The sequence below is a fragment of the Jatropha curcas genome, chromosome 9 (genome assembly GCF_041381405.1).
Source record: "Jatropha curcas cultivar XTBG-Jc1 chromosome 9, XTBG_Jcur_1.0, whole genome shotgun sequence".
In the NCBI taxonomy this organism is placed as follows: domain Eukaryota; kingdom Viridiplantae; phylum Streptophyta; class Magnoliopsida; order Malpighiales; family Euphorbiaceae; genus Jatropha; species Jatropha curcas.
Window position 1 is genome coordinate 4,816,091 of NC_143159.1, and position 21,962 is coordinate 4,838,052.

At 30.8% G+C, this 21,962-nt stretch overlaps 2 protein-coding genes and 1 long non-coding RNA gene across 3 annotated transcripts; all 3 read left to right on the forward strand.

Annotated features, from left to right (window-relative positions):
• The first annotated feature begins 502 nt into the window (after positions 1-502).
• On the forward strand, positions 503-3,913 carry LOC105630682 (cyclin-D3-1). The gene is made up of 6 exons (XM_012212576.4): positions 503-1,359; positions 2,106-2,192; positions 2,295-2,393; positions 2,485-2,686; positions 2,830-2,954; positions 3,170-3,913. Exons 1-6 carry the CDS (start codon positions 1,051-1,053, stop codon positions 3,398-3,400), a joined length of 1,053 nt encoding a protein of 350 aa, XP_012067966.1. The 5' UTR covers positions 503-1,050; the 3' UTR covers positions 3,401-3,913.
• Positions 3,914-17,634: 13,721 nt separating this feature from the next.
• Positions 17,635-18,989, forward strand: LOC149493503 (uncharacterized). Its single transcript, XR_016322512.1, has 2 exons — positions 17,635-17,989; positions 18,571-18,989. It is a non-coding gene; the product is annotated as an uncharacterized LOC149493503 (long non-coding RNA).
• A 430-nt stretch (positions 18,990-19,419) lies between these two features.
• LOC105630681 (transcription factor bHLH145) lies at positions 19,420-21,604 on the forward strand. Its single transcript, XM_012212575.3, has 2 exons — positions 19,420-19,571; positions 19,673-21,604. The coding sequence occupies exon 2, from the start codon at positions 19,690-19,692 to the stop codon at positions 20,785-20,787; it is 1,098 nt and encodes a 365-aa protein (XP_012067965.1). The 5' UTR covers positions 19,420-19,571; positions 19,673-19,689; the 3' UTR covers positions 20,788-21,604.
• The last annotated feature ends 358 nt before the right edge of the window (positions 21,605-21,962 follow it).

A 21,962-nucleotide genomic window follows, 5' to 3' on the forward strand; every position in this document is an offset into this window, starting at 1 on the left:
TTGATACGGTTTGTGTGTTAGAACTTAAATTTCAACTTTCAACTTGGATTAAATAATATAATTTAAATTTATGAATATTGAATTAATATTTGATTTTAAGTTTTGAAATTATTAGTTAAATTCTTTGTATTTATATATATTATTTTGTTATATAGGATGAATATTTGATGAGAATGATATATTGTATATTTTAACTATTGTAAAAAATTATTTTTCTTGCACTTAAAATATGTACACTTATATATATATATATATATATAAAAGAAAATTCGGTTGAACCAGTTCAACCTTGACCCAGTTAGTCATAATGCCGGTTTAGTTACTAATTCGATTCTAATAGCATTGAAATAAAGGGTAAGATGGACTTTATACTTTGGTTTTACTCCAAATCTAACATGCTTGTCTATTAAACACCCTAAATAAAAAAAAAATTTTGGCTATATAAATGAATTTGGAGGGAGGTTATACGAAAGCATACGCAACGCAAGTATTTTCTCCGGTAGCCCAACAATAGTTTCCACGTACAACAGTTGTAACTGGGTGTTTTAAGACATCAACAACACCATCCTTGTACAGACAATACTCTCTCTTTCTCTCTCTACAAAATACTGTAATTGCCCTTTTGTTTTGGATATTTTTCACTTATATTTTTCTTTGATTCATATATCAATAGTGCCCTTTCTCTCCTCCATCTCTCTCTCTCTCTCTCTCTCTCTCTCTCTGCCTTTTGCCCTAAAAAGAGGCACTCATTTCCTTCATAAACCCCTGCTTGCAGCAGTCTTTTCAGCCCCCAACTTAGAAAGATAGAGAGAGAGGGAGAGTGTTTCTTTCAATCCATATTGGTTTTTTGTTCTTTTGTAGTCTGATAAAAAGACCATTATTTGTTCTTCAATTTCTTGAGGCAAAAATCTGTTATTTATTATTCGGACAAAGATTAAAAGCCATCAAAGTTTTGATCACCATTTTCTGTTTAATGAACTTCATCGTTTAAAAATATACAACCCAGAAAGAAAGAGTCTTTTCTTCTTTTTTGGAGAGGTTTTTATTTTAATGGCGCCGAGTTTTGACTGTGCGGTTTCAAGCCTTCTTTGTGCAGAGGATAATAATAGCATTTTCAATGATAACGATTGCTATGGTGATGTGGAGGAATTTGAAAATATCATGCATCTTAGGAATCATCGAATCCACCATCAAGACAAGGCCTTTTACGGTGGGTTGCCAATGCAGAGTGAGGAGTGTTTGGCTTTGATGGTAGAGAAAGAGTGCCAGCATTTGCCAAATGTGGATTACTTAAAGAGACTGAGAAGAGGAGACTTGGACTTGGGGGATAGAAAAGAGGCTGTAGATTGGATAGGAAAGGTGGGTTTTATTTATTTATTTTTTTTTTGTTTTTGTTTTTTAATGTTTTATCAAATACTTGTAGATCATTTTTAGTTTCCAATTTTCGATTAGTTTTTCAAAAATCGGAAGTCTTTTTGGGGGGGTTTCGCTAGTTTTATGCAAGGACAGGACCTTTTTTTTCTTTGGCATACTGAGGTCTGATGGTTCTATAGAGATTTAGTTCCTGATTTCCGGAGTTGAATTTGGGGTTGCTTCTGCATTTTGATTGATTTCAGCCCTTTTGGCAAGTATTTATTGTGTTTGTGTTTCTTTTTAATATTGGTGTTAAATGACATCGGTAAGCAGTGTTTTTTTTTTTTTTTTTTTTTTTGCTCTTGTTATTGGGAATTTCTTTTTCCTCTTCTCTTTTGCTTAATCTGAAATGAGTTTGGTGGGTTCCCTTGCTTTTCTCCCTTTTTGGGGCCAATGTTGAGTTGTTAATTGAAGTCCTCTGTATTCTTTGCCTTTACCCTTGTACATGAACTAGATTGTGCATATTTTATCTTTGCTTTTTAATCTCTTTCCTTTGATTAGTCTCATATGCATATTTTGTCTTACTTTGATTCTCTCTCTCATTTGATTAATCTCATGCCAAACATCATTGATAATGAGTTTTTTTTTTTTTTTCCTATTTCTGTTCTGTTCTATTCAATTCTTTGTGCAATTCCTTTATGGAGCTCAATTGATTGTCAATAATAATACTAATGGCCTTGTTGGCTCAACAGGTTCATTCCCATTTTGGTTTTGGACCACTTTGTGCATATTTATCAATAAACTACTTGGATAGATTTCTCTCTGCCTACGAACTGCCAGTAAGTTTGATAATTAAGCACATTTTCCATATATGTCTTTTTTCCCCCTACTGCCTCTCTTATGATCTTCTTCTTATATATTGCTTAAAAATTCCTTCGCAGAAAGGTAAAGCTTGGATGATGCAATTATTGGCTGTGGCCTGTTTATCTCTTGCAGCCAAAATGGAGGAGACTGAAGTTCCACTTTCTCTAGATTTACAGGTGAATATCTATCTGAGTTTTCTTTTTAGAATTGCCTCTTTTAAGTTTTTGTTTTGATCTAATTAAGTTCTCATTATGGTGATTTTAATAGGTTGGTGAATCAAAATTTGTATTTGAAGCAAGAACTATACAAAGAATGGAGCTTCTTGTACTAAGCACCTTGAGTTGGAGAATGCAAGCAATTACACCTTTCTCTTTCATAGACCATTTCCTTTACAAGATCAATAATGATGAAAACCCATCTAGATCTTTAATTTTGAAATCAATCCAGCTCATATTAAGTACAATTAAAGGTCCGTTTATTTTTCCTCTCAAATAAAAGTAGTTTTGCAACTGTACTAGTCTACAATAATTTATCTCTGAAGTTGTAACAGTTGTGATTGAGATATTTGAGAGGAGGTGACTGATGTTTTTGGTTGGTTGAAATTGAATGCAGGAATTGACTTCTTGGAATTTAGGCCTTCTGAGATTGCAGCAGCAGTGGCCATAGCTGTTGTTGGGGAAATCAAAACAGTGGTCTCTGAGCAAGCAATTTCTGTTCTCTCTCAACATGTACAAAAGGTAAATTACTGCATTAGTGGTCCAAAAAATCTAATAAAGGAAACATAAATTCCGATTCGTATTTTTTAGAGTTCTATTACTCTCTATCTGACCAATTGAGCTATGCTACTATAATTGCATAGATAATTACAGTTTAATGTTTAGACAGTAAATGGTAGTAATTATTTTTTTCATATTTGGCTGATTATTTCTCGTTAAAATTTTGGTTTTTGCAGGAGACAGTGATGAAGTGTATTCAACTAGTTTATGATTTGTCATTGATTGGTGGGTCTATTAAGGATGCAAGTGCCTCAGTCCTATCTGTGCCCCGAAGTCCAATTGGGGTTTTGGATGCAGCATGCTTGAGCTATAGAAGTGATGACACAACTGTTGGGTCATGTGCAAATTCTTCTCAAAATACTCCTGATGCCAAAAGGAGAAAAATAAATAGACCATGGGAAGTGTAGCTTTGAATAATGGAGGTTTGATTTTTCACAAAAGACCTTTTTGAATATGTTTTTTGAAATTGGAGCTTTGGTGTCTCTACGATGGTGCTGCCAAAGAAAATAGGAAGGGTAAAAAAAAAAGAAATGAAGGCAGAAAGGAGGGCAGGTAGGAAAGAAGTGAAAATTGGGAAAATGCAGAAATGGAGTATAAAGATTTCAATAAGTTGGATCATGGTTGAAGGATGGAGGCAAATTGGAAGTGGGAAAAAAAAAAAAAAAGATTCATGCTTTGGGCATGAAAATAACAGTCAGAGCTGTTAAATATTAGATCTCTTAACAGCTATAGACAAGGAGTAGAGAGAAGGAAAATATTGGTTAAAAAAAAAGTTTTTGGTTTTTATTTTTTTATTTTTGGGTTTGTGAGACACAGTTTGTTCTAGGTTTTGGATTTTTGCTTTATTCAAGAAAATTGTCAAAAAAAATAGAAAAGAAAATAGTATAAAATATATTTTGAAGGACATTTTGAATTGAAAATGAATTATTTCAGTTTGTTTGGACATTTTTGTTTTATGGAGAATCACAAAGAGCGGAAGAGAATACCTTAAAGAAAGAAACAGATTTTCTCTTAAAATTATTTAATTACTGTGTCTGTCCGTCTGAACTGATGAGCCACTTTGCACCTGCTAACAACCCTTAGTTTGACCATCTGCCTGCCTGGATTAAACTGTGGGTTCTGCGCCTCAAATGGTGTTAAAGTACTTCTCTTTGGAAACACAATATTTACAACTGTAAGAATAAGTGGAGATTAAAATACTAGGTGGTCAATCTTTAATATTTTATTGATAGTAATGCGAAATGAGAGTATTTTAAGATAAAAGCAACTGGTTTAAATTCTATTTATTAATTTTTCTCCAAAAAATTTTTTATTTATTAATAATAAAATAATATTCTCTTTTTGTCATGGTTTAATTTATATATAAACTAATAAAAATTTAATTAATATAGTTAAATCTTAATTATTTTATTTTATTTTATTTTTTCCTAATGTACTTAAATTATGAATGTTTTGAAGCTTTCTGACATTAAAATTTGAGCTAGAGGGTGAAAATTACACTGGAGGAGAGCTAGAGCATTGAAATTCAAAGTTGAGACACATCCCATCGGTTTGCTAGGATTTTACAAACATTTCTGATAACGGAAATATAAGAAAAGGAAAGATGAACCCCATGTAGGAATCATAACAAATATTTACTTATTTAGGAGGTGAAAGATATTTTCAAAATTTAAAAATAACGAAATTGAAAAAATTTACTATTTTATGGGTAAAAGATAATTTTTTATATTTTATAAGGTAATTTTAAAATTAGAGGACAGAGTCCATTGTTGATCATTTCAAATTCCGCCATTGAATGCACTATCATTTTAAGACCGGAGAATTATTTTTTAACATTTTGATATTGAGATATAATCAATAATTTTCAAATCATATTATAATTGGCATAAAATAAAAATAAATATAAAGTTGAATTAAAAAAAACGAAAATATGAATAAATTTGACATTGTAAATATGTATTTCCAACGTGTGGCCTTGCAATTATAAAGAAAAAAAAAAAAAAATGTGGCCACTAAACCAGGCAGGAAATGAAATGGATAATTGGCTAGGCTAAACAAAGGAGATGTCGATAATGCCATTAAGCCTGGCCTTGTCCAACGTCTATAGCAGACTTCAATTTCAGACTTATTTGATGCTAAACTGCCATTATTGTTCATTTCAAATCGAGGATGAGGTGGCAATTATTTATTGTGTCTATAATTGTACGATCCCAATTCTGCCATTATTATTTATTTTAATTGCAATTTGTTTTGATAAAATTTATTTTTTATTATTTTTTTTAAATAAAAAATTAATTTATTAAATAAATAGATCTATAAATTCGATCTAGACAACTCAATCTCTTATTATATAATTTTTTTTTTTTTAGTTTATTTGATTTTTAAAATCTAAAAAATAAAATATAAATATTTTTTTATGGAATTTTCATTTTCAGCCTCGACGGTATCCATAGTTTATGGAAAAAGCGAAAAAAAAAAATGATGAAAAATGTTATTTTCTTTTTGAACAAAATAATGGCTGGTTGTCGTTTGGGACATTTCAGTCAGAGTAACAAATGAATGTCGTTGGAGTTTGGAGACAAAGTTAGGACAGTAGTTTCGGTCTACCGTTGTTATTATGAAATTAGAAAATGGGCCGCACGTGGGTCCACATCATATAATAAATGGGCCTTTGTGGATGATTCCTGACATTTACAATATTTTAAACAAACTCAAAATCTAATTCGCCAATCACATGCTACTCTCAGTATCTTGCACAAAATAAAAAATATATATATAGTAAGAAAAAAGAACAAAAGCAGTAACCAAATAATGTTTTTTTAATTAAAAAAAACAAAATTTTTTTAACCAAACAGCTTTTTTGTTCTGATAACAAACAAAAGGTCAGTGTCATTAGATGATAAAAAGGAATAATTAAATATTAATGAAAGTAATTAGTGACAGTAAAGGAAATATTATAGCGTGTGATGTACTGAAATTCTGAGTGGTCGCAAGCAGCCATTAAGTTAACAGCTCAGAATGGCCAGTTTCTAATCAAATCAAAAAGTGTAAGAGATAGACAAGTAAATAAAACACAAAGACAAGAACCTTGGAACTGTAAAATACCCATAACCCACTGCTCTTAAATTTCTGATACAGTCAGGTTTAATAAAAAATAATTATTATTCTTTTTTTTTTTCTGCAAAAATGTAAAATATTAAATTAATTACATTTCCATTCCCTACCACATGAAGTTTGCTTTTGTGTCCATAACTAAGATGGAAGGCAATTTCTCATGGCAAAGTCTTTGCAAGAAATTATTTACATAACGAAAAAAAAAAAGAGCACTATTTCTACTTTTTGACAATGAAATGCTCGTAATAAATAATTTATTATGTCGGGGTCCCTCGCTGCAATGTCATATCATTTGCAATAATTTGAATTTTGCTTTCTAAAGATTGTAAGCTATTATCATTTTTCGGCTTTTTTTTTTTTTTTTTTCGAAGGCTATGTTTATTTCTTGAAAAAAAATATATCTTTAGAAAAAATATTTTTGAGAATAGAGAAAAAAGGGAGTACTGTTCATAACATGATTTTTTAAAGTCTAATAAAATTTGAAATATCAGAAAAAAATACAGGAGTGATAATTCTCTCTCTGTTTCCTGCTAGAAGATGTTGCGGAGAGAGAGGAATCGTAGTATTATTGTCCACTTGCAATTACTTCTTTCCTTGCTTTCAATAATGGCATTTTGGTGGGCCGTTCGAGTGGGCCTAGTGGCCCAATCATTACAAATCATTCCCCAACTCAGCCTGTGAATGGCTCAACAACAAGTCCAAAACACCCGACCCAATAAAACAGCTAATTTGATGAAATGTTTGATAAAACGCTTGAAAGAAAACAACAATAAAATGTTCAGCGAAATAACTCGCAACTGTTATTATTATTATTATTTTAACAATATTTTACAAAATGATAAAAATGAATATTATTATTATAAATAATTAATAATAAAAATTCAAAAGATTTTAAATAAAAAATTCCTAAAGTGATTTTATAATACTTTATTTTAATTATGAAAGTTATAAATAATGTTTGTGAAGTTTTTAATTAAAATATAATTTTTTTTATTGGTAAAAAGTGAATGCATTTTTCTATTTCTGTTTTCTAAAAAACTGTTATACATAAGTAAACACATCCTAAATGAATTATATCACAATAAAAAAAAAATTTATTTAGGTGGCAAAATTCAATGTAGCATGACCAGCATGGGCCAACATCTGGGCTTCCACTCTTGTCGTTGATTAGTGGCAGTTCATCTGTTTGGGCCCATTTTGATGACGATCCCCATTGTAAATTGGGGAATAGGAGTCGGAGTCAGGTTATTGAAATTTGTTGAAAGGCCTGCTATTCTGTTCGGCTTTTATGATAGACAGGGTAATAAATTACTAGTGCAGAGACGAGCTATCGTTGGTTATGTACCCGAGAGCGGTGCAATTATTTAAAAATTAAAACATGAGAAGATAAAATTAAAAACCGTAAAATAAAAGCATTGACGATTGGATGGGAATCTAATCCATCACGGCTAAGAACTTCACCGCTGTCGTTTCTAGTAGTACGCTACAGTGCGCAGCTCGTACTTTTTTAGTACTTGTTCATACCTACACAGGTTGACGCCTCACGCATTTCACTTTTTTTTTTTTTTTTTTAAAAACTACTCCGTCTTGTCCATTTCTCATCTTTTCCCCCTCCCCTCCTTTCATTTTATTTTTTTTTCACCCATTTACCTTTTTTTTTTTTTTTGATAAATACTTGGCAAGAATTTTCTTTTCTTGAAATTTCTAACCGTTAATACAATATTCTAACTTTTCATATTTTCTCAAAGAAATTTTTAAAAGAAAAATAACTCTTACTTTTCTTTCATTCGGAATGAGGAAAAATCAATATCTTCTCTTATTCTCTCTTTTCATTTTCTTTTTCTTTGTTATTCTTTCTCTTCTAAATAAAAGATAAGAGAGAAAATAAAACAAAGGAAAGAAAATATAAGATGATTTTTTATTTTTTTAATTATTTGAAAAAAGAAAGAAAATAAGAGAGAAAGAGAAAAAAAAAAGCTATAAAACTATATTAATGGAGAAAAAGTATGTGATTTTCCATTTATATCTATAAATAAAAAGAAGAAAAGAACCTATATACGGAGCTCATTGAATTTTCCACGTTATGTAACATTTTTTTTTTTTAATTTATTGACTGAGCTGGTCTTGCTTTGTGAAATCCTTTGCTTTTTCTTGTTTTCCTTAAAAAAGATGCAGGTCTTCCTCTTTCGATAATGATATTATTAACAAATTTAAATTTAATTGAATAATTACTGTTGTCCATGCGGCGGCCTAGAAAATGTGAATGTGAATTTTGTCCTATATGAATAAGTTTAGCAAGGTTAAAACAAAAACTCACTTAAAAAAGACGAACGTTTCGATCAACAATAAATTATTTATTTTTTTTCCGACATATAATTCATTTAAAAGTGATTATTTTTTAAAAAATATAAATTATTTTTAAATATTTGAAAAAATAATAAATAATTATTTTTAATTTATTTTACCCTTATTTGTATCGCTGTAAATGAAAATTTTATTCACGTGAAAGAAGTTTTTAGAGTTAACGAAGAATAAAAAAAAGTTTTGGGTGGAATTGTAAATTTGACAAAACCAAAGCAGGAAAGTGCAGAAGAGTGGTAAAAAGGATAGCACACCAGAAAGCACGTCAATGGCGGCTACGCGTCCGCGATAACCGCTGTCATAGTTGGTTGGCCCGCACCCGCAGAGCCCAATCTGACGGTTGCCTTATAACTGACACGTGTCGTCCATGAAGTGATTAACCGTATCAATCCTCTTAATAGTTCACTGAATAACCGTGCATCCGGCTGTGACCCAAGCCTCGCGTGCATGGTAGGCCATTTAACTATTCTTTGACCAAAAAACCAAACGCACCTCACACTCTCTCTCTTACATGGAAACACGAGCCCAAGCGTGCACGAATGCATGCGCCATATAAGATCCCGACGGTGATGCGATCTGATAACAGTGTGTTTCATTATTTTGTTTCCTTTATACCTAGGCATGCCCTCCCTGATTCAACCACGTGTACTTCTGGATCTGTCTTGGTTTTAAAGTCAGTTAATCAGGACGTGAGGAGGAGATGCGCATGATAAGGGAGGTGAAGGTCATATGAATGTAAATGTGAAATTAATTAAAATTACAGCGTCAAAGATAAGACGGCGTGATTTTAATTTAAAAAAAAAGGGTCTGTTAGTCGCGTGAGGGGCCTTTTTTTCGCATAAAGTCTGCTGTTTGTTACTGTACCGAAGATTTAGTGGTCGGAACTGGAAGATTTTTTGCACTTATTTTAATCTTTTCTTAATTAAATATGGAAAAACAGTGCTCCTGCTTTTGATTGTTTGATTAATTTGAAGGGTACTCCTAAAGTTGTTGTAAAATTTTTATTTGTGGATGTAAAATTTTATTTTCGTAATGTACGATATATAAAATTATATCTATTAAATATTTTAATTAGTAAATTATTTTATTAAATATTTTAATTTATAAAATTATATCAATTAAATATTTATTAAATATTTAAAAATATAAAAATTTTTGTATAAAAATTAAACTAAAAACACAGAAAATCAATATTTTACATGTATAATAAAAAATCTCGAATATCATTGTTGTTATTATAGAAAACTATGTAATGTTGTTAAAATTTGCAAATTCAAGCTTAATGTGTCATAGGATTAAAATTACATAATTTAGGGGTGAATTAAGCTTGTTTCAAGTTCTTGGAGTTCAAATTCAATTTGTTGTAATTACTCTATTTATTCACAAGTATAAGTCGATTAAGAGCAGATATTTTGTCTATAAATATAAGTTATTTTGATAAATATTTATTTTGATAAATATCAAGGAGCAATTGACAATTTTTTTTTTAAATTTTATGTTCCGTTTGTTTTCATAAAATAACTTGTAGGAAAATAATTTGCTGGAAAATATTTTTATAAAAAAAAATTTTCCTTGAAAAAATTTTTCTAAATGACTTATTTTTCATTGTTTGGTTGTAATATTAAAAATTAGTTAAAAATATTAAACTATTGGTCTCATAGGACCATAACAGATATTAATAATAATAATAATAATAATAATAATAATAATTTTATAATTTAAAAATTTTATTGTTAAATATGAAAAAGATGAAAAAAAATGTAAATTATGAAAGCCGTCGGTGGTCGGTGATAAATGGTGACTGGTGGCGGTGACTATGATGATTAATAAATTAAAAAATATGGAGTTATAAGGTTTGTCAATGTCCGAAAAATGTTTTAGTCTTTCGAAAATGAGAAGTTATTTTCCTTAAAAAATGACTTAATTTTTGTTTAACCAGAAAAATATTTTCCGTTGACTTATTTTTCTGAACGCTCCAAACAACCGAAAATTGTGAAAAATATTTTTTTGCAAGTTATTTTACGAAAACAAATTATTTTACGAAAACGAATAGAGCCTTACTCTTATTTATTTTTTATATTAAATAATTTTACTTTTATTTATATTAAATAAAATAACTGTCTTCACAATTTTCTAGAGAGTAATTTAGTTAAATTAATCAACATTAATTTATAGAAATTAATTATTTTTGTAATCCCTATGTAACAACTTTAAACAATTTATATTTGTGGATAGATGGAGTATAATTAAAACAATTTACACATTCATAAATTTAAATGCAACTTCAAACTCAACTCATTTATTAAATGAACCCAACAATCAAATTTAATTTCGGCTCATTAAATTCATCAAATTTATAATCTTAATTAGAGTTAATTAATTACTCTTAATTTTATTATAATTTATAAATTTCAATACTTCACTGTAAACTTTAATCTTTAATTATCAGAAATCATCAAATTAAAAAGAAAAATAACTTAAAAAATAAAGTGCAATTGGATAGTAAGAAAGGGTTAGATTTGCACTCATTTTTTTAGCATATATGTATATATATTAAATGATAAATATTAATCATACATTATGATATAATTACAAGGCTAATTAGATGATGCTGAAACAATTACAAACTCATTAACAACATAAACCACATTCAACTAATAATTACAAAGAAATATTAGAAATATTTAATGAAACTTTTTTCAATGTTGGAATGATAAGGCCACTATTTCCTTTAATAATCTTGTTTTTTTTTTTTTTTTTTTTTTTTTTTTTTTAGTTGATTGGTCTAATGCACACCTCAACCCGCAGTTTATATATAACCTGAGTCCAACTTACCCACTAAAATAACATTTTTTTTTCTAAAAAAAAAAAAAAAAGAATCGAATGACAATGGACAGCACTAAACTAATGAAGGGCCAAGGCACGGTTTGTCATTATTTTTACGTGGGAATGGGGCTAATTTTAGTTAGTCTTGCAATTAAAATGGAAGACACTTTTAATTAGTCAATGTGATAATTATATCACTATTTATGGTTGGATAATTTTGACTTAGGTTAAAACAAAAAGTTAAAAAAAAACTAATTCTATTGATTATTTGGTAAAAGAAAGTTGAAAAATGGGAACCAACTAATCATATCTCATTCTTTGAAATGGAAGAGTAATATGGAAGTAGTGATTTTATTTATTTATTTATTTATTTATAATTACTTGCCAATGGTCGCACCGTGGCATCTCATCAAATATTCAAATGTAATTACTACCCTAAAATAATGTGTTCTCTAAATATTGTTATTATTGATATTATTACAAGTTCACACACTCGTGTGAGAGCTGCAATTATATTTTTCTCATTCATTTGAAAGTAACTTCATGGTCGCAATGTTTTGTTTATGTGTTAATTAGTTAAATATTATTGTCCTTTCAAAAAAAAAAAAAAAAGTTAAATATTATTGTGAATATATAAAAAAGGCATCACGGGGCTAAACCCTATCCTTTCTTGTTTTAAATAAAGATAAAAGAAAAATTTTGAATGTGGAAATTTGGTGGCTTCCATGTCAAAAATGTTGAGCTGCTGATACACTGCCAAATGTATGCCAAGAGTAAGTGGATGCTCAATGGTTCTATCTACTACTACTATTTTGGGTTGACTCACTAACTAATGCTTCGTTTTTCAATTCTATTCCACTATCTTCCGCTGAAATTATTAGACCCATTAATTCTATTATTGTTAATTATGTTTCAAAATTAAAAAAAAAAAAAAAACAAGAAAATAAAAGAAAAAAAAATATATTCTTCGATCCACTTAAGAAAATACGTACTTTTTTCTTTTTTGTTTTTAAACAAAAGGTTGGAAGTTTGGTTCCAACATCACATCTACAAGATTGCGATGGGAAGTTTTCTGTTTTCTTGTCATCCAAGGGACTTCAGCAAACGCATTCGCATCCACGTTCCATCGCATTAGTTTCTTGTTGTTTCTCATGCAAGCAAACTCTTATATATATACACATACACAAATTATAAAGTGATCGGTAGTTAAATGTTTTGTCTCATAATTCTATTAGTTGGATATCTATTTTATAATTGATGTAAAGAGTTTTGAGATTTAGTTATATTGGAATATAACATAAAAAAATAATTTATAAACACCTATTAATGAATAAATTATATATTATTATTATTTTTTATTCATAAGAACACATTTAGTAGGGATCCAACCCGTAGTTATTTGTAAATGGTAAACGCCGTTAATACAGGAAGAAACTATTCATTTCCTTTCTTTTCAGGATACATCAGCATATATTTATATATGTTTGTATGTCGGGATTGATATCACAAAATACATGCATATGTTCATTCACACGTGTTTGATGATGGAATTTCAAACCTAAACCATCCTTTCTCTGTCTCTGTCTCTATGTATATATATATATAATCTCGAGCCACTGAATTATAAGCTTAATTCCAAACACACCCCTCCCTTAAAATAAGATGAAAAGAGAGTTGACACTTTTCTTTATGGGTAAAAAGAATGGCAATTATTGTATAAATATAAAAGAGATTGGCATAAAAGTCTAAGCAAGTTGGTAGTGCATGGTATAAGATATTGGAGAGAGAGAGACAGAGAGAAGGCATATGGATTCTTTTTTTTAGTTATAGTTTTTTATTTTTTTGGTATTGGGTTTATGGGTATATTTATAAAAGTAGAAAAGATGAATAATCGTTTCAGTGGTGGAGGGAGTAGTATTTGTTCTTCTAGCTAGCTTTCCAAGCGTGGGTGTTTTTGTTGGAGAATCCACAACCAAATGGCTCCATGTATGGTATCTCATACCCCACGCTTATACTTATATCTCTCTCCTCCTCCTTCCCCACCATAACTCATTTTTATAATTATATATATTTTAGATCATTCTTAATGGTCTCTCCTGAAAGGAATTACTTCTTTTCTTTCTCTCTCCTATTTTTCTGATTGGTTTTCCTTTTTATCCCCTTTTCAACTAACGTTTTTGTGCCAATAAACTAATTTCTTTTGTTGCATAAAACACGGGATTGATCTTTGATTGTATTGCGCATAATGCTAGCTTTCTCTCTTTTGTTAGTGCACATTTATAACTTCCTCTTTTTTTGGGTGCTTTTATGCTTTAATCAAAGAAAGATTGGTTTGAATCCGTCCTGGTGGTGAGATGAGATGACAAATATCTATTCTCAAGTCTTGCGTATAAAGTTATTTTAAACACCGAAAAGGATCGGATTTGCTTAATGCGAATTTTATATTCAAAAAGAAAGTGGAAAGATTAGTTTTAGCTATATGCATGCATCAGTTCATCATCCTTCAAACAAAGTTTATGGTATGGAGTGTCCACTATAACAAGTGAACATGAAGCTCAGATAGCGAAAATTATGGATTTGTGCGTTACACAGAGTTATCCATTTCATCTCCTTCTGTGGATAAGCTATATGTACACTACACTTATGAGCTTGAGCTCTGTGGTATTGGTAGCATAAAAAAGCAAGAGACTTTTAGTTAAGTGGTCAATCCACAACCAACATTCTAATGTCATTTCTCAAGGCTTTATTGCTTCAATTGAGATTAATTATGAAAAATTTTTAATAATAATTAATTAAAAGTGGCTGGAAAAAGCAAACATGTATAATGATTCGAATGTCATATTCATATTAAATATTAATATATAAAGTAATAAAATAATTTGTTTTGATATAAATAAAATTACAATTTTGAATTCAATAGAATCCTAATTAATAAACAATGATACATTGTTTAAAAATGAGTTTCTTGATTTTCAAAATTATGTAAGTTCAAGCAAGAATTAACGTCTAAAAAACATACATCTGAAAACAAAATTTTGATATCTAATAAAAATATCTAAATTTTATAAAAGATTAGGGCATTTTAAGCAAGTGATGAGTGTTTACTCATTATAAATCGAGAAAGCTCCTATTGAGGCGAGAGTGCTTTCTCTTATGGGCTTGACGCGGTACGAGTAAGACGATGCTTAATCCAATGGACTGAGTACACATGTGGTGTGACATAATAAAAAAAAAATCTAAAAAAATATATTTAAAATTTTGTTTTGATCTATAAAGAAAATATCTAAATTTTAGTGATGACTACTCAAGTCCCTTAACTTAGATAGGAGTGTTCGATCATTGTGGATGAAGAAAATTTTCATTGAAAGTGCTTTTCTCTCTTGTGGCCTCAATACATGGCGAGCAATATTAAATTTCTCCCTTACGTCCTCGTTACATGGCGAGCAATATTAGATTTAACTCGATGAATGGAAAAATATCCGGGTTATAAACAAAAAAATGGTCCAACTTTGTTCCTATTGACAAATATATATGAAAAAGATATTTTATTAATATATAAAACGTGTAGAGGAAGGAGGAATCGTTTGGTTTGGTTTGCTTTACATGTCATGAGGGGGAGTAGTTGTTTTGGTGCTACCAAAAGTGTAGACCCAATGGGATTGGAGAGTTGTAGAGTGAGTTGATTAAAGCATGGTTGTTGTTCCCTCCACTCCAAACAAGAGGGCATGAAAGTAAGTTTATTATTATTAATTAATTGTTTATTCACAAATTACATTTATAATTGGAGCATTGGATCTTCTTACCTGTTCATAAGATTTTCCTTCAGGTGATTAAAATCATGGGTTCCCCTTTTTATTATTTTCTAATTTCTAGCTTGTACCATACCCTGTCTTGGCACGGCAGTCTCTTTTGCCCTTTTTCTAAATTTTCTAGTGATCATTTTATTACTTTAAGACAATAGATAAGGAGGGAGACATGTCATGTAGTCCCTCCCTCCATTACTCTATTTCTTTTTGTTTCTTTACAAAGCATGCCCTTCTCTTTCTCTTGCTTAGTATTAACATTAATTAATTTTTGGTGTATAAAATGAAACATATGTATGTAGACAAAAATATATTACATCCATTGCTTCCTTATATGTTACAAAATAAAACGAAAACGATCTTTGATGAGAATGAGCATCGAATACAACTGTAGCTTAATTGAACCGAATTGAAATATCTTAATTTTATTCATAGAAAAATTTAGCCAAATTCAAATAATCAAAATCACAATTTTTTATCTATTTTTTTATCGATTTGGTTCAGATTGAATTGAAATTTACATTTTTTTTTTACAATAATAGATTAATTTCAGTCAGATTGGATGGAATCAAATAAGGTTTTGTTTAATTTTTCAATTAAAATTGAAATATACTCACTTTAATCTTAATTTTAAGAAGCGAATAAATGATCGTTATAATATCTATATAGAAAAATAACTTTTAAACAATTGAAAAAATTACTTGAAAACTCAAATCCTTTTTTTGCATAGTTGAATGGAGTAGAAAGCAGTCAAATAAAAGTATATTTAGTATTTAATATTTTTTAAAAATTCTTTAATTTAGAATATCCAAAATATTCTTTTAAAGTCGATTCAATTTCATATTATTTATGTAAATATCTAAGGACCTTTAGATATAGACACCTATAGGTTCTTAGATATTTACATAAATAATATGAAATTGAATCGACTTTCTAATTTGAATATTTATATTTCAAAATTGAACACAAATTTTTAATCCAATATAATAATTTATTTTTCTCTATTTTCTCATATGCGCTCATTTAGATCACTTAATAATTGAGCGTTGTCTAATTTTCAGTATCGAAGAAATTTCAAAACATTCTTTTTAAGAATTTGGTTATACATAATTTCTTTTTGCTTGAAAGGCTACTGAAAAATCAAAAAGGAAAGAGTTTGTTAAATTTGATGGATAATTAGATATAATAATTAGCCCTAATAATAGAGTGAGATCGTAAATGAATTAGAGAGTTAATTTGAAACCCCTTGGTCTTGGGTTTGGTCTAATTCATGTATATGCTATAGCTATTTTTTATGGTTTAGGCAAATCCATAGATCACATCAATGAAAAGTATTATTGTACTCTGTGGAGGGGCCAAAAGAGTCTAACGACCTTTTTACCATTCTTTCCAATTCTAAAGTTAGTCCATAGCTACCAAAACAGATATTACTGTCAGGTAGATAGTATTGAGTTTAAATATGATGCAGCCAGTGCTGATCACTAGGGTGGGCTCCCATCATCTTCCTATAATCATATGGTTTGAACGGTCAAGCTACAAATAATTGGTGTGCATGTTAAACATAGGATACCATCCCTTTCTAATAATCTTCATCTCATTTTTTTCTTTTCTTTTTTAACCCTTATTGTAAAAGTATTTTTTTGCTCTCTTTTGATTCCTCTACAAACTTTTAACTCAGTTAAAAAAAGAACACTTCAATTCAATCTATGGAAGTTAGAGAAACCATTTTTTATTAGAATTTCCTATGTTGATCTTTTCTATTTAAAGAAAGATTATATATATATATAGCATATTTGAATATCTTTTCGTTTTACATGTCACAATGTAATATTAATTTCTTTATATAGTTGATAGAATTTTTTTCTTTTGTTTTTTTTTTTTTAGTATTGAAAGAAAGAATATTCGAATTCGGATCTATTGCCGATCGTATCATTTAATATTACACTATGTCTTGATGTGCTTAGATTCGCTTCTTTTGATTGCTCATGATATACCAAATACAACTTATATGCCAGTTTTGCTTCTTTTCTTCTACACTACCAAAAAAAAAAAAAAGTTTTGTCTGAATAATATTAGAATATGAGAAATTCAATTTAAAATTTAATTTTAATAATCTCTTATCAATGTGTATATATATATTATCTAATAAAAACTTGAGTTCAAACTAATCTAAAAATTAATTTGAAACTAATATATAAATTTATTAAAATTTTAATATAAATTATTCGTTTTGATTTGATATTGATTATATTCCTCAAACAACAATAAAATAAAAAATTAAAGTAATCCCAATAAAAGAAACAAAGAAATAGAAAAAAAAAACATATAAGGAATATTTTAATAAATATGGAAAATGTAATGTTATTTTTCACTAAAAGTGTGGAAATTATAGCTGGCATGATGGAATTGGTCCCTAATAGAAGGTACAAGTTCTCCTAGTCCAACCAGATCGGATTAACTTAACTATAGTCAGGGGTTGGGTTCGAACCCAAGCAAAGCAGGCCATAAATCATAATACTACCACCCCCACACGGAGGGAGAGAGAGAGAGAGAGAGAGATGGGTTTTGTTACAGTGCATCATCATTATACACTAATACCTTGCGTGCACTCCTCACGCACGCACGTATGAAACATCGCTTTTTTCTTTTTTGTTTTCTGATTTTTATTCTCGCTTTTGATACAAGTAGCAAAGGACATTTCCGTCAATTTAGTTTCTATATAACCTTAGCTTCCGTGCACTCCCAACATTTCGACTTTGACTGTTCTCTCTCCATCTCTCTACCACTGGCACTGCCAAGCAAAAGCATTTTTTTTGCATCTGTGTTTCCTGTCGCGTGTTCTTCCGTCTGGCTATTTGATTGTTCTTGATTGAATTGGGTCTGGATTTTACTGTAAGTCCTATTTAGCTTTTTGTTGATTGTTTATGTTGATTTTTTGACTGGATCATCCTTTTTGCCAAATGGGTTTTTATTCTTTTGATTTCTTCTGGTTCTGGTCTTAAATTTCGGCTTCTTACTTTGCTTTTGATTTTTCTTTTCGGTTACAGTTTATTTATTAATTTTCTTTCTCAATCTCCTCCTCATTTTTTCATTTCTACTACTGTTTGTTCTTTGGACCTATTTTCTCATTTCTAAACTACTGGGTACGAGTATATGCTGCTAAAGATGAGATCTTTGGTTTAGTTTTTGAACGGTTAACTATTTAGATTCATTCTGCATATTAATAACTGTAAACTCTTAAGCTGGTTGTATTTTGTTTTTTGATCCATTTTGTGTTTCAGCTAACAAATCCAATGAAAACCAAATAAAATTTCTTTTCTTTAATGGAAGCCTTGAAACTCTAAGTTCACTTCTTATGTACTATATAGTATATGTCAATTCTTAGTTGCCAAAACCGCATGTTTTTGGTTGATTTCTCTAGCATTAGAAATAAGATCTACAGGATCACTCTGATGTTGAAAACCCTTTTGCAGGGTTCTTAAAGTGGTATTGGAGCAAGAAACATCTGTGGCTATCTTTTGGCTGAGAGAAACAGTATGCGGTGGTTTTTAAGTCTTTCTGTAGATGTGTATAGGAAAGTTATCTCCCTGAACCTCTACTGTAGAGTGATCCTGTAATTTCTTTTTCCCCATCAACTATACCCTCCAATTCTACTGCTTTTTTCATTCAGTCTACTTTCCATGGGATCGACTTTTTTTGTTGTTATTCCCTGTTATGTCCGCCAGATTAGCTGAAGGGGAATCAATCTTTTACAATTTCCAATTGTATCTTGCTCATTTCTCTTGATTAGCTGTATTATTCTTTTACTTTTGTTGGTCTACTCTCTCCAGCTACGTTTATTGAGCGTCCATTGTGGTTTATGTGTCTGGCTTTTTTCCTGTTGTTCAATTGGTATCGCCTAGCGTGCGGCCTGCGAGTATTTGGTTTATATTCCCCTGGAAGATTGTACTCTATTCTGTTTTCATTATATTGAAGGATTGGAAAGTAGTTATGGTGTGCCAAGCAGCAAGCCAAACAAATTTTCGGGCATTGAAACACGAAAATGGGATTGCTGGGACTGCCACCATTATAGTTAGAGTCATAGCATGCTTTCAACCTCTTCAAGATTGCCAGGTTAGTGGAAGTTGATTTTATTCCTTGAATCTGTCTTTTCTTATAGGAATTTGATATTCTTGTTGCATTGCTTAATAAATATTCTCTCTTTTTTTTATTTTTTTTATGTGTGAGATTACTTTGTATTCCCTTTTGTTGCTGATGATGTTTGAAAAGTTTATGCCCTTTTTTTTACTGATATTTTCCTTGTTTGTTGGATTTTTTGCCAGGCTGAATATTTCCGTCATTTGCTTAAACCTGTAACGTAGATTTATTTTTTGTCCTTCTGTTTTCAAGTTAAGCTGGAGTTTTTTGTTTTTCCTATTACTACTGAAAGAAACAGCAAGTAAACAACCACTTTTACTAGTGAGAAATCCTTCTGGTATGTTTCATTTTTCTGATTACGTAAAGTTTAGTTGCAGTTTCTTCTGAATTTCTTTTATAGGATGAGGTATAAAATCATTTCCCGTTGTTTTATTATAGGTTATTGTTTTGGTTGGATGGGTGAAGACTGGGTATCCTGGTTTCCTCAGCAACAATTTGATTGGCAAATGCTCAATCTGAATCACTTGGGTGCTCCATTTAACTTGGGGCAGCAGTATTCCATCCCTTCACTTGTGAACTCTGGCACTGACATGGTTTCTATAAATGGGACTTTACCTGTATATCCATACCCTGAGCAACCTCATTCGCATGTTGGTCAAGCAAATGAAAGTCATGGTTGGTTTTACCGTGTGCCTCGTTTCCAACAGGCTTTTGCACCTACTTTACATTCTGGTCTCAAAGAGAAACTCTCAACTGCCCCTTGTGACAATCATACAGAGGCCATCATGCCCAAGGTGGAGTCTGGGTGTGCTCAAAAGAGATTCCTTGTGTTTGATCAATCAGGCGATCAAACAACTTTGGTTTTTAGTTCTGGGATTGGATCTCCTGTCCAATGCTTTTCTTCTTGGGGTCCAAATCCAACTGGTCTGTATAATTTGAAGAGGGAAGATCCTGGGACTAAAGAAAATCTGAATATTCACTTAGGGTCAATTGCAGATGACCATTTTGATGAAAATAATGATACTGATTTGCACAGTGAGATGCATGAGGACACTGAAGAACTGAATGCATTACTTTACTCAGATGATGATAGCGATTCCACCAAGGATGATGAAGTGACTAGTACTGGTCACTCGCCTAGTACAATGACAACGCACTGCAGGCAAGATTGGTTTGAGGGAAGTACAGAAGAGGTTGCAAGTTCTGATGGTTCAACTAAGAAGAGAAAATTGTTTATTGAAGGTTATAGTGATGCACCGGCACTGATGGACACTGCTACTTCTAAGAAATCCATTACAAGTTTTGAGCATGAGGATGATGCTGAATCTAGGTGTGATGGTGACATGAACTGGGCTTCAGGTGAGATGGGTTATGAATCAAGCAATAAGAGGATTAGAAAAGAGAGAATAAGAGAGACTATCAGCATTTTGCAAAGCTTAATTCCGGGTGGAAAGGGGAAGGATACAACTGTGGTTCTTGATGAAGCTATTAATTACTTGAAATCCTTGAAGCTGAAAGCAAAAGCTTTAGGACTTGATGTGCTGTGTGATTAGTAAAACTTCATCGAGTAATTTTAGTACTAGTACTAGGTCTTTTCAGTTAAAATGTGAATTAGAAGTTAATATGGTGTGCAGAATAAGTCAGGTAAATATGAGCTGGGCACGGACTTGCAGGTTTGTTCACGATAGATGAATTTCTTGCAAAAGAATCACAAAAAGAGCACCATTGCAGTATCTAATCAATGATTGATTTAGAAATCAACAAGCTTTAGATATTAATATTTTTTATAGTTCCTGTAAAGAGGAAGGCAAGTGCAGCATTATATGTCCCATTAAAGGAAGAGATAGAATGATTAAGGCGTCTTAGGGCCTAGAGAAAGTAGCACTCACACTTGAGCGTGGAGAATGGTTGTGAATGAGAAGACTAGTTATTCCAGAGGGACCGCGGCAAAGAAAGATGAATGCACGCTGCTTTTGTGTTTTGGGACCCAATCTTCACTTTCTCACCCCTTTTTGTATTTTTGTCATGTATTTGTTTTTCTCGGTGGGGTTATCACTTTCTTGATGTGTAACATTGCACGAGCAAGGGCCTCCTCCATCTTTTATCTTGGCGACCTCCTGGGCCCCCCTGATTTGCTATTTCATGCATCTGCGCAGGCGCTGTTACTCTATCTGCTCTGCTTTCGGAAAGATAAGCTTGGCTTGGCTTTTTAAACGGGTAGGAGTGTTTGAAATTTGATCATGAAAGAACATTTATGTTTGTTTGCTCTCTTGTTTGCCTCAAGCTCATAGCTGTACCTTTCCTATTGTTATTTCTTTCAAGTGACTCTGGTTTTGGTTGGTTAGATGTAATTTAATTTGCTTGGTTTTACTATTGTCTTTATGCCTATGTACATATGCTGCATGCAAATATTTATTAAACGCAAACAGTGATGTGATTCCTTTCCCTCCAATAAATTGTTGCAAATGCTTTCGAGTCCCTCTAGAAATGATGGGTTTCTATAATGGGACCACAGTATTGCATTATTTGGTGAAGGAAAGAAGAAGATATATATGCTACAAGCCATGTGATTGTGGAGAGGGCCTCAGGTTTAAATCCGGTAAAAGAAATTTGCATTTAAGAGAGAGAGGCGTGTGTCCTTTTCCTTCGCTTTCAAAACAATGACCTCTTATTTTACAGCTTTTCTTCCTAATTGCATGCTTTATCAAAAACTATTGGACTTCAAAAG